Source organism: Oryza brachyantha, chromosome 11 (assembly GCF_000231095.2).
Source record: "Oryza brachyantha chromosome 11, ObraRS2, whole genome shotgun sequence".
In the NCBI taxonomy this organism is placed as follows: Eukaryota; Viridiplantae; Streptophyta; class Magnoliopsida; order Poales; family Poaceae; genus Oryza; species Oryza brachyantha.
The window spans coordinates 17244763-17258109 of NC_023173.2; the positions used below are offsets into that span (position 1 = coordinate 17244763).

At 42.4% G+C, this 13347-nt stretch overlaps 3 protein-coding genes across 3 annotated transcripts; 1 reads left to right on the forward strand and 2 right to left on the reverse strand.

Moving 5' to 3' along the window:
• Positions 1–473: 473 nt before the first annotated feature.
• Positions 474–1540, reverse strand: LOC102699445 (xylanase inhibitor protein 1-like). The gene has a single exon (XM_006663055.3). It carries the CDS (start codon positions 1538–1540, stop codon positions 623–625), a length of 918 nt encoding a protein of 305 aa, XP_006663118.1. The 3' UTR covers positions 474–622.
• A 4335-nt stretch (positions 1541–5875) lies between these two features.
• Positions 5876–6796, reverse strand: LOC102699725 (xylanase inhibitor protein 1-like). Its single transcript, XM_040529153.1, has one exon. The coding sequence runs from the start codon at positions 6794–6796 to the stop codon at positions 5876–5878; it is 921 nt and encodes a 306-aa protein (XP_040385087.1).
• A 750-nt stretch (positions 6797–7546) lies between these two features.
• LOC102700000 (xylanase inhibitor protein 2) lies at positions 7547–8651 on the forward strand. The gene has a single exon (XM_006663056.2). The coding sequence runs from the start codon at positions 7571–7573 to the stop codon at positions 8444–8446; it is 876 nt and encodes a 291-aa protein (XP_006663119.2). The 5' UTR covers positions 7547–7570; the 3' UTR covers positions 8447–8651.
• Positions 8652–13347: the final 4696 nt, after the last annotated feature.

Genomic DNA, 13347 nt, shown 5'->3' on the forward strand with positions numbered 1-13347 from the left:
GCTGACTTGACTGGTCAAATTTGTACTCTTTGACCAATAGTTTATCCTCATTCGATCAGTTAAGATAGGAAGAAATGGTGTTGCGTACTCCATTGTTACCTCTACGTTCCCTATATAAAGGTAGGAAGAAATGATAACAGAGGCGGGGAACACTGCATTATTTTAGAGCTTAATTCCTCTATGACGAGGTGCTCCTCTAGGCTCTAGCCTTAATAAACAGCAAATAAAATTATTATACATGTCTTGAAAAATGTTTCTATACACTCAATAAAATGTTGGATGTTTCTATTTCAGAAAAATATCCATTGTTTTACATTATAAGACTTTCTATTGATGAATATATATAAATATATATATATATATATATATATATATATATATATATATTAGCATCCATATACTTAGTATAGACAAGGTTAATTAGGAAATTAAAATGCTAGACACTTTAATCATAATTAATAGGATTACGGGAATATTTATTTCTCCTATAATTTCCGGGTTTTACAACAAGTACAGGTTCAATAGGACTACATACACATAACACAATCGGTCATATACATTTACCACAAGTACATACATGTATGGGATTTTTGCTTGATATATATATTCTCCTGTGAGTTAATCAAGCCCAGTTCTTGACGTATCTGCCGTAGTGAGTCAGCGAGTCGTAGTACCTGTTCCACAGCATCACTCCTCCGTATGTATCAGTGTTCTGCACCGCCGGCAGCAGCTTCCCATGGAGCTCCCCGACGCCCACCATGTCGTTCTTCCCCGTCACGTTGGCCGCGACGAGCCCCAGGAAGATCTGCCCGTCGGGGTACCTCGCCGACCACTTGTTCCACTGCGCCATGACGCCGGCCAGCCCGGCGTGGTTGTAGGAGCAGCTCGGGTCGTCGTAGAAGCGGACGTGGATGCGCCGGAACAGCTTCGTGTCCAGAGCCTTCTTCATCCTCGCGTCAGGGTAGGAGCATCTCGTCGTCGCCGTCAGCATGATGCCGATGGGGTCGCGGATCTTCTGGTTGTAGTCGTTGATGCGGTTGGCGAGGTCGTCGTAGTGGTCGGCCGGGCCGTTGTCGATGAAGAAGTCGACGCCGTTGACGATGGTGTCGTCGCCGAAGGGGTGGAAGGCGCCGGGGCGGTCGCCGCCGAGGACGGAGTAGTAGAGATTCTCGGCGACGTCGGCGGCGGACTGGGAGGAAGGGAGGGAGTACTGGTCGCCGTCGCCGCCGATGGAGAGGAGCATGTAGACGCCCTTGGACTGGCAGTGCCTGATGTCGGCGCCGACGTCGCGGAGGTCGTGGCCGGAGAGGTCGAGCCAGTACTTGCCATGGCCGAAGACGCTGAAGAAGGAGATGATGACGATGTTGTAGTAGCCGGTGTCGCAGGCTTCCCGGAGAGAACCCTCGTCCTTGTTGCGGCCCCAGAAGACGGCCACGTTCTGTCTCATTCCCTGAGGGATGGCGCCGGCCGACTGGACGAACACTAACAAAGAGAGAAGAAGGACGGCGGCGCCAGATGATCGCCGGCGTTGGGACGCCATTGTTCTTCGAATTAATGTATGTCGCTAGCTCGTGTTGTTGGGTTTGAAGAAATTAGGTCGCATTTATATGCGCATGTAGCTAGCAATTTGCAACTAGCTAACAATTTGGACCAATCGATTGAAACTGCGTGCTTGCAATACACCCACGGCGGAGTTGGCGGCGGCTAGCAATCCTTAGGTTTAGCCAATTAATAGATAAACTAATGGGATGGTCCACCGTTTTTAATAAGACGAAGGGTTAAACGTATATCAAAAATTCATCACGTCAAACATAAAAATCGAAGTGAGTATATCATTTTCTTTAAGGATAACTTTTATACTTATCTATTAGCTTCATATGGGATATCTTTCAAAAGCCTACTTTGCATGACCTAATAGCTAGCGTGTCGGCAATTGGAGTGCATGGCTTAAGAATTTCTTTACCCAAGATCATGAATGACGATCTAGTTTTAAAACTGATGGTGATTAATTTTCTTTGTAGTCCAGTAAGTTTAATATTTGGATGTGTGAGTTTGTTGTATGCATCTTAATTATGCAGACTTTGGAAGGGTTGATAGGACAATTCTATAACCGCAATTATAGTTGGTCATAAGGTCCGAGGCCCGCTGACCCAGCCCAAGACACGGTGTCGCGGCCCGGCCTAAGCATGACATGGCCCGGTCAGTGTCGGGGCCATGCCTGGGCCGCACCCTCGGCACGGTGGGCCGGCCCGACATGGCCCGGTTCAATAAAAAAATATTAGGGACCTTAAAAGACTTAATTTATTTATATAAGGGCTAGCTCAAGAAAAGAAGTATGTAAAATAGACTTATTCTAACCATATATAATCACAACCCAAAGAAGAGAGAGCGAAAATAGACTTATTTTAACAACTCAAAGAAGTGAGGGGGTGAAATATAAACTTATTTTTTAAAAAGCATGATGGGCCATTGTGCCTTCGGACCGGCCCGGCATAACTCGAGTGGTATTGGGCCGTGCCTAGGCCACCGGTGCCGCCTGTGGGCCGGCAAGGCACGGCCTGGCATGTTGATCGGGCCATGCCGGTCCGACGGACTTTGGCACAAGCCCGATCAGGCAGACTGGGCCTGATCGGTGAATTTATTTTAGAATTTTAAAAATTAAAAAGATAATAAAAGATAAAAAATTCTTTTTGCGTCCTATGTTTGGAACGATATGTTTGAAGTGCAGTGCTGCACATCAATCACCACTCGGCTTTTACGATACGGACAGCGGCACACAGAAAAAGACCATCCACCATGGCACCGCACCAGGTTATTAATTATAAAGATCAACACAAAATGATGAAAGGTTCTTAATTATCGTGAGTAGTAGTACGTACCCACAAGGAAGAATCCATGCAGGTGCTTAATTCCCTGGCCTTTACGCAAACGACCAGAGAATTCGAGATGATTAATTGCTACTAGTAATATATCCAGCTGTTCTCGTAGAAGTATATGATGTTTGACTTTTTTTAATTATTCGTCTTATTTAAAAATTTAGTATAAATATAAAAAATGATAAGTCGTGTTCAAAGTTTTTTTATAATAAAGTAAGTCACGAGCAAAATAAATGATATTTTCATAATTTTTTGAATAAGTCAAATGGTCAAATATTGCAAGAAAAAAACCAAACATCTTATACTACGAAACGGAGAGAGAATATATAAGAACGCATCATACACGATGACACATATGATTAAGGAAATGTACAATTGACAACCTTTTTTTATTTAACATATACAAATAGCTAAACAGATATGTTGTACAATAAATTGTCTATCTTTTTGTTTATATTATATTTAATACATCATATTTTGTGTTTGTATATTGCTTTTTTTCTCTTAAAAAATTGCATGTAGCTTAGGTGCAGACAGCGACTAATTTTTTTAGTTAATGATCGATGCCACACAGTATAATTAATCTAACGTGAATACATTCAAATTATTTATTACATAAAATTAACACTAAAAAAAATCGTATATGTCCTAAGGTGGCAGACAATGCAATCTCAGCCCAAAATCTCTCATTGGTTTAGGCCCAGCCCTTCTGTGAATAAGCGTGCTCTCTGTTATTGGAATTTTTGAATTTTTAATATTATTTATTAAATAATTTATAAATTTAATTTTGTATTTCAAAATTTAAATCGGTTTGGTTATTAAGAAAAATTAAAACGTCTTTTTAACATAAGACAGAGGGACTAGCAGCTGAAAATTAACATATCTCTCAGAAAGTAGGAAAAAAAAGGAAGAAGAAAAGAAACGGACAAGTAGCATGTGAAGCCTGAAATTCCACGGAGCTCTGACTGGATGGATAGACATGCTATGCAATGCATAGAAGAGGACAGCTCGGTCGCTGCCAATTAATCACGAGATTAGCTAGTAATGAAAACGACATCCCACACATTAATTATTACTCGTACGTAGGGGCACATATATATGCGATGCGACAAATCTACGATGCATGCACGACACGACATGCGTGGCCACACAATGTTGATATTGACGTCCATGCAACGGTTTTCAGAAAAAACAAATGCTGATGATATTGACGACGACGCTTAATTATTACTAGAATTCTACTAAAATTTTGACTAACGGTACGTCTTCCTGCAGCTGGGCTGCCTAGCTACCTACTCCCACCATTTTTTTTGTTATAAATCATTTTAATTAATTTAGATAAAAGCCAAACTTCTTTATTTTGATCAAAATTGTAAAATAGATAATAATATTTTGAACACAAGATAAATATATGATAAAAGTGCATTTAATTATAAATTTAATAAAAAAATAATTTAATATTATAAATGTTTGTATCTTTATTAATAATTTAATAAAACATAAATAGTTTGATTTTCAGTAAAGTCGAACCAATCGATGATTTGAAATGGAGTGAGAAACTCACTGAGTGACTCAAGCTGTGTTCTTTTAGTTGATAAAAAATGAAATATTATCTCATTCCTTTATAGTTATTTAAGAATATAAAAATAAAATTAACTATTTAAAATTAAAAATCTACTCTTTAAAGGTGATATGATAAATTTTAACATATAATTTTTTAAAAAAAATTATATTATTTAATAGTTTAAAAAAACATGCACGTAGAGCCGAGGAATAATCTGTTGGAAAAGAACGCATGCTCAGTTTCAAGAGCATGCTAGCAGAGGTGAACCTGCTATGAGAGTGGTGGAGACCCCAGCCCCACCATCCTATTAACACCGTAGAATTCCACATTAACCTTCTAAAATTTTACGTTAATTAAAGACATTAGAAAGAGAGCTTGAGTTCTATACCCACATATCATTTGTTGTCTGTTACTGATTGCTAGCGGAATGGGGTAGCTGCGGATGGTTGACCTGTCAAAGCTGATTGGTCAAAACTTTACTCTTTAACCAAAAGCATTTTCTGTTGGCCCTGTCGAAATGATCATTATATATATCTTCATCGTTAAAAGAAATATTCTGATTTTTTTGTTGTATTGCCTTGTGGAATTATATTGGTGGACACATGTACTCCTAAGGGCCAAGGCCAGTCTCATTCATGGAGTGTCATGCATATTAAGTTGAGTATCATATCTGTTTACAGTCTTGATAACTATGACATGAAACTATGCATTGAGACTAGCCTAATGGTCAACTGGACTTTAATAATTGGACTTGCTTGGTAGGAATAATTTCACCCTTGTCTTCTTTCGTTCAAATAAGCCAAAACTTAAATTTTCAATTATAAATTTGAAGTTAATTTTAAAGTTTTTTCATCATTGTTTGTTTAATTCCAGCATTTGCTTTTATATTGTTAAAAACACGTATATAATAGTTTTATTCACAAATTGTTTTTTAAAAATATGTGGGCAACAAGCTAGTATGGTGACTACTTTTATAGTATGTTCCTTTTTCCCTTGCAATAGAACACAGTTTTTGATACATCTTTTTTTTCTAATTAATAAATTTCATCTGGAATGAAGCATTTTTCTTGATAAATCTATACATGACAATTGGCAAGCCTTATTATCCGTTTGAAAATATTCTCTCCTCTGTTCTGCTGTGAGAACAATATGACCATGTAGTTAAACTTTTAAGACGTTGGCTGTTAATAGGTTAACAATAATATGACTAGATTTATTTCAAATTCCAGTAAACAACAAGTACAAGTTCAACCGGAGTACATACAAATTCCAGGAAAAAAAACGACCAAATCCAAAAAAAAAGGAAAAAATACACATATGAATGTAATGTAAGGTAGGCACACTGAGTTGTTCAAATAAAACAACATGCAAATAGGATTACTTTACTACATTAAACGCGTGATAGTGATGGAGCTGCATGCGATGGAGTACGTGATTAAGCCCAGTGCGTGACGTATCTGCCGTAGTTAGTCTTGGAGTCATAGTACCTGTTCCACAGCATCACTCCGCCGTAGCTATTCGTGTTCTGCACTGCCGGCAGAAGCTTCCTGTAGAGATCCCCGACGGCGACCATGTCGTTCTTCCCCGTCACGTTGGCCGCTGCGAGCCCCAGGAAGATCAGCCCGTCGGGGTACCTCGCTGACCACTTGTTCCACTGCGCCATGACGCCGGCGAGCCCTGCGTGGTTGTACGAGCACCTGGGGTCGTCGTAGAAGCGGACGTGGATGCGCCAGAACAGCTTCGTGTCGAGCGCCTTCTTCATCCTCGGGTCAGGGTAGAAGCACCTGGTGGTCGCCGTCAGCATGATGCCGATGGGGTCGCGGATCTTCTGGTTGTACTTGTTGATGCGGTTGGCGAGGTCGTCGTAGTGGTCGGCCGGGCCGTTGTCGATGAAGAAGTCGATGCCGTTCACCGTGGCGTCGCCGAAAGGGCGGTAGACGTCGGCGCGTCGGCCGCCGAGGACGGAGTAGAAGAGGTTGTAGGCGACGTCGGCGGCGGACTGGGAGGAAGGGAGGGAGTACTGGTCGCCCTGGCCGCCGATGGAGAGGAGGACGAGGATGTTCTTGGACTGGCAGTGCTTGATGTCGTTGCCGACGTCGCGGAGGTCGTGGCCGGAGAGGTCGCCCCAGTAGCGGCCATGGCCGAAGACGCTGTAGAAGGAGATGATGACGATGTTATAGTAGGCGGTGTCGCAGGTTTCCTTCAGCGATCCCTCGTCCTTGTTGCGGCCCCAGAAGACGGCCAAGTTCTGCCTCCTTCCCAGCGGGTAGGCGCCGGCGTAATGGACGAGCACTAACAAGGAGAGGAGGAGTACGGCAGCGCCGGCCGGCGATGATCGCTGGCATTGGGAAGCCATTTGTGTTGTTGTGTGTGATGAGATTACCGACAGGTGAGGTGGCGTATTTATAGAGAGAAATGCACGTAATTAGCTATGTAGATTTCTCATTCTCAAGGAGGCATGTAATTAGCAGTTTGCAACTAGGTTTAGCCAGCAAACTAGCTTTTGGACCGATCCATCCTGTGTGCTTGCAGTTGCATCGATCCATGGCGATGGCGGCTGCCGCCGGCTAGTGCTTTCTCCGGCGGCGATATGAATATGATGGGTCGACCGAAGAATGGTCCCTCTGTCCCATGGTGTGCCAACTTTTTCGATGTCTATCTGCACGTGCGAAACAAGGGATATGGATCTGAATATGATCGATGCTGTGTGTTTTTGAATGATCGACGAGCCCTGCTCTTTGTTTTACGTGACATGCTCTGCCAACTACTACTACTACAGGCAGCGGCACACAGGAAAAGACAAGCAAGATAGTGATGAAAGTTTCCTTTCCTGAGTACAGGTGCTGAATTCCCTGGCCTTAATTTACGCAAACGAGACGAGACGACCACTGCTATCCAGCTGTGTTCTCCTTAATTTCAACCAAACAATATGATGTCAGTCAAGCCCTGGAAGATAGAATCAATCGACCACAATATTATCCACATGATGCACGAATCCATTAAATTACACACACGCCACAAGAGACGAAACCACGTTGATGCTTCGAGCTGCAACCTGTCCGTATATAGCGTAGGAGTACATCGCAAAACCATGTGACATAGCTCACGTACGTACAGGTAAAGTTGCAGCATGGGCCTCGTGATGCAGGCTCTCCTCCTGCCGTTGGCGTGGCTGCTGCTCCTCGCCGCGCCGGCGCCGGCGACGGCCGACGACCCCGGCCTCGCCGTCTACTGGGGCCGCCACAAGGAGGAGGGCTCTCTCCGGGAGGCCTGCGACACCGGCCGCTACACCACTGTCATCATCACCTTCTACAACGTCTTCGGCTACCACAGGGGCAGCTACGGCCTCGACATCTCCGGCCACCCGGTCGCCGCCGTCGGCGCCGACATCAAGCACTGCCAGTCCAAGGGCGTCACCGTGCTCCTCTCCATCGGGGGGCAGGGCGGCGACTACTCCCTCCCGACCAACCAGTCGGCCACCGACGTCGCCGACAACCTCTGGAACGCCTACCTGGGCGGCCACCGCGCTGGCGTGCCGCGCCCCTTCGGCGGCGACGCGGCGGTGGACGGCATCGACTTCTTCATCGACCAGGGCGGCGCCGACCACTACGAGGACCTCGCGCGGATTCTGAACGGCTACAACAAGCAGTACCGCGGCAGGGTGGGCGTGCTGCTGACGGCGACGGCGAGGTGCGCGTACCCGGACAGGCGGCTGGAGAAGGCGCTGGCGACGGGGCTGTTCGCGCGCATCCACGTGCGGATGTTCGGCGACGCGCAGTGCACCATGTCGCCGAGGTACTCGTGGGAGAAGTGGGCGGCGGCGTACCCCGGCAGCAAGGTGTACATCGGGCTGGTGGCGTCGCCGGAGCAGGACAGCGCGTGGATGTTTCAGAAGGACCTCTACTACGAGATGCTGCAGTTCGTCAGGAAGCTGCCCAACTATGGAGGAATGGCCATCTATGACCGCTACTACGACAAGAAGGCTAACTACACCGGTGAAGGTTAATTATTGGTCATCTCGATCTGTTCATCGATCTCAATAAAAATGACCCTCCTGTTTGTGACATTGTTATGGAGTAATGGATGAATAAAATGAGGTCCGAACATGTTATGATGAGATAGTAAGTAAATTTACTGGCTCTGATTGTACTGTGTCTGTTTGTGTTTCCCTGCTATTTTAGCATCTGAATATAAAAATTATTTGGGAGATAGATTGGATTTCACAATTTGAACTTGATGGCTTGGAAGTAGATTCAGTACTTGGCAAGTCGATCAGCACAATGAGAATTTAGGCAACAAACACAGGGAGTCCACTCAGGCCCTTTCACAAAAACTTTTCGCAAAAACATCATATCGAATCTTTAGATATCTAAATGAAACATTAAATATACATAAACATTAAAACTAATTACACAGTTATACGGAAAATCGTGAGACGAATCTTTTAAGCCTAATTAGAATATGATTAGCCATAAGTGCTACAGTAACCAACATGTACTAATGATGGATTAATTAAACTCAAAAGATTCGTTCGCGGTTTCCTGACGGAATCTAAAATTTATTTTGTAATTAGAATACGTTTAATACTTCAAATGGGTGTCAAAAACTTAATTTAATGTCTTTGCAAAATCTTTTTCAAATTAAACGGGGCCTCATAACGTGGAATCTTTATAGCACTGATGATGGGGAAAAAAATTAGCAGGCACTGACAGATGAGTTCAGAATCATACATCAGTGACTGTCAGTCTGTCACTATATCAACAGTAAAAATACAGATAACGCCAGTCGTACCACTCAGCGATGGGTCCACCTAATGATTAAATGTTTAAAAATTTTAATTCCATCAATCAACTCCGGTCATTGACGTTGAATGATAATATGAAGGCGCACACGTAAGTTAAAAAGTCTATACATGCCCTCCCCCAACCCCGATGTATTGTGCGTGTGTTTGACAGAAAAGACAAAAAATCAAACGTTTAATAATAGCAAAAGTGCTAAGGGGTATCGACTCACGCCATAACGAACACTCACATTTCTAGCAGCACATAAAACTCTAAAGTAATTAATTGATCTATTCAGTCAAAAATAGTACATGACATCGTTACAAACTTTTGAGACTTTGATTATTATTTAAACTATTTAGTTTGACAATATAAAATGGTACATTTATATTTGTCTTGAAAATATTGTCTTCATCTTATTATAAACATATTGTAATATATATTTATTTTAATACAAATTTAAGTTTAAAAAGTTCAAACATCATTTATCAATGACAGAAGGAGTATTAAATGAAACAGTGCCCATAGATCATATGGTGTGTGTGGTCGATGGAAATGGTTACATAGAAATGAAAGCTGGAGGGATAAAATATTATCTGATTTTGTGATAGCTATTTAATGATATAAATGATAGAATTAACTACTATAAAGTTGATAATTAATCTAGTTTAGAAATATGAGATGATGAACTTCTCTACACAAACTTTTTACAAAAGAATATCGTTTAGCCGTTCAGAAAGCACGTGCATAAAAACCGAGGAAAAATCCGAGAAAAAACTAACCTAAAAACTCAGCCGAAGTTTGTTAACTCTTGGGTGTGAGAGTTTTGGGATGGATTGGGAAGGGGAGTTTAGAAGCAAACTATATATCACATTTTTCAATACATTAGTAAGGCGTGCCAATAGAGAGAAAATCCCCTCTCTATCTATAACAAAATAAATCCGAGTCATAAAGTATATATCACATTAAAGTCTAATTTGCACATCTTTCTAATTTATTTCTACTACCAAACAAAAAACCGATAGTAAACACGAAACTCCAATATATAATCATTCTTTTCATGAATTTTTTCCTCTAAACTTTCTAAAAGTTTGCTTTATGGGTTTGTAACTTGCTGTTGAGGATCAGCGAGGACATGTGAGTGAAGTATAGCAGATCGAGCAGAGAGCATGCATGTGATGTGGCCGATATTTTCAACTCGATATATATCGGACTTCCAGCCGAAAGCTTTGTCGTGATTTATTAATTATGAGTAGCATCACAGTAAGACGATGTCATGAGTCATAATGTTTCATATATAATAGCTGTGTATCAATCACATCTGAATCATATCTTAATAATCACACATGCACAGCACGTTGAGTTGATATGTTGTATATTTTCACTCACAGCATCCATTGATAGGACTGTTTATAGTCATCGCTGCGAGTACTAAATTTTAAATTTTACATATAAAAAAGTAATACCTCGTGGTATCTTTTTAAAGATAAGAAAAATGCTATATATATATATAATCACCATAAATTATATAAGAATCTTTTCTTTCATAGATTTATATAAATATTAATAAATTTAGACACATATATAAATTGATATAGATGAACATATGTAAATTAAAATATTTTATCATATTAAAATATAGAGTTGTTTTTTTTAAAAAAAGATGGACAAGATTCCTCATGTTAATTTGATTGAATTTGTGATTTTGTCTTCAACCCTGGTTAAGAGTGCCAGACACCACAAGTCATTTTAGATAGACCTTCATGTACTGTTCTTTTTATAAAAAATGATTTCTGAAGTTGTATGTATGTGCTACACATCATAGATAAATAAATGATAGCATCATTTGGAACTCCTGCAACATGCCATATTTATGTATGTAATTAATACTGGAACAAAGAAATTATACTTCATCCGTTCATAATATAAAACTTTCCAGTTTCATCTATATATATATATATATGCTAATAAATATAAACATATATATATATACACACAAATATGGTATGTATTTATTAATGGATTAATCTAGATAAGGATATAAATACTTATAATATTAAACGGAGAACGAGTATAAAGCAATAAAATCCGGACCCTCCGCCCTTGGTTTGTGAAGCTGGAGCATTCGCTTAATTAATTAGGTGGAGTAGAGACGAAATCGGTCAAAGCAAGCATGCATCGAGACCACCTCCGTACGTGTAGTACGACTGGACTTTTATTCGGTCCATACACGCCAACGTCAATTTGCGATTTGGATATCCTCCATCTGGTCCGCACTCTCTCCATTTTATATTGCAATTATTTTGACTTAGCCAAACGTTTTTAAAATTTTAATCAAGCTATACATAGTTTAGCAATAATTTCGTTTCATTAAATTCACCGTTATATTTTTGTAGTATACACCCTCAGTCTCTCAATGTGTGATACAAACATCAAGTTTTTTTTATATAAATATATCTAGATGAACTCTAATAAATTTGATCTAAGAAAAAGCATAATGTCACACGATATGAAACGGGGATATTTTTTCTTATTTTGTGAACCTTTTGTTGTTAATTTAAACTTTATGCCCAGCTACACGCGCGAGCGCGAGGGCAGCGGGCGACGCGGCGACCAAGCACGGCGCGAGGCACACGCACCGCGCGGCACGACGGGGCGTTTCCGGTGCAACAAGATCGCGAGGGAGGCGCGAAGCGGGTGAGCGGCAGCGTTGCCCAACTGTGGCGGTGGCGAGATCGACGCGCGACGCGGCTAGCGCGCGCGAGCGGACGGACAGAGGAGGGAGACGCCTCCGATAGGTGGGCTCCACCTGTCGGCGGCCGGGAGAGGGGGAGGTGAACCAGACTCCGGGGCGCCAGTGGGCTACGGCCTCTGGGCCGGCCCAGCGGGAGGGAAGGAAAGGAGGAGGAGATGGGCCGAGCGAGGTGATGGGGACTTCGAGCGTGGGTTAGGCCACGGCTCGGAAAATTTACGAACAGCACACGTATTCACGTGATAGAACCAAATCGTGCACAAATTAAAGATTCGTACGACGAATCAGAACTAAAACGCAAACCTATGAACTGTTAGCGGAATAGCGACAAGATTTGACGACCCGTTAAATCGAGATTTAACGACTCGCTAAACTGGAAACTAAACGACTTTAACGTTAAACCAATCTACGTGTACGAAATTAAAGTCCGCACTGTAGATCAATCTCACGCTAGCTAATTAGATTGAAAAACCTAAACAATTACGCGGTAGATCAAAAATAGATTGATTCACATGAGTAAAACGTATGCGAACCTGGGATTTGGTGGAGAGATCGACGATGGATTATTGTTGTTCCTCGTTGTTCGGCTAGAAAACCTAAACAATTAAACGGTAGATAAATTTAGATTGATTCGTAAGAATAAAACATATGCGAACCTGAAATTGAGTGGAGAAATTGACGACTTATTGCTGCTGCTTGTTTGCTGTTTGGCACGAACAGAACAGGGACATGCAGCAGCAGAAGATTGGTGGCAAGGACGTCGAGCGAGGCTGCAACAAAGGGCTCGGCCAACGGCTGCTGTTGCTTGCTGTTTGGCATGGATGAACCTTGATGAAGTGACCGAGAGGATGACCAGCAGATGATCAGCGGCAAGGAGGGTGGTGGCGGATCGGCAGGGGAGACAACTCGGCAGGGACACGGCGTGGGAGCGATGCGGCTGAAAAAAAAAAAGGAAAAAGAGGCGAGGCTCTATGGGTCTATTAATAGGAGAGGGCTAAAGATAAATCTAATTATCCATCCCCTATTAAAAAGAAATAGATAAAGTTTCAAAGGGATACGAAATAGAGTCCCAATAATTTAGGAATTGATTTTACCGTGAGGGAGAGAGGTGGGGGCTGACTCACGGCGTGAGGGTTGGATGCAGGGGCGCACAGGGGAGCGAGAGGGGAGAGTACGCTCCTGGGGCAAGGGGGGAGGTCGCACACGGCCTGGTGGGCAGGTGGGAGTGCGGCACAGGAGGAGGTGGGCTGCCGGGAGGAGTGGAGGGGAAGGCCTGTGGCCTTTTTGGGCTAGAAACCCGAGCGAAACTCAAATTTTGGTCCGAAAACGAAAACCTATGGCTAAAGAAAGAACGGACGGATGACCGGGAGAAGA

Coding starts and splice junctions, on each gene's coding strand:
- LOC102699445 (XM_006663055.3), bottom strand. CDS start 1,540: ATGGCGTCCCAACGCCGGCGATCATCTGGCGCCGCCGTCCTTCTTCTC.
- LOC102699725 (XM_040529153.1), bottom strand. CDS start 6,796: ATGGCTTCCCAATGCCAGCGATCATCGCCGGCCGGCGCTGCCGTACTC.
- LOC102700000 (XM_006663056.2), top strand. CDS start 7,571: ATGGGCCTCGTGATGCAGGCTCTCCTCCTGCCGTTGGCGTGGCTGCTG.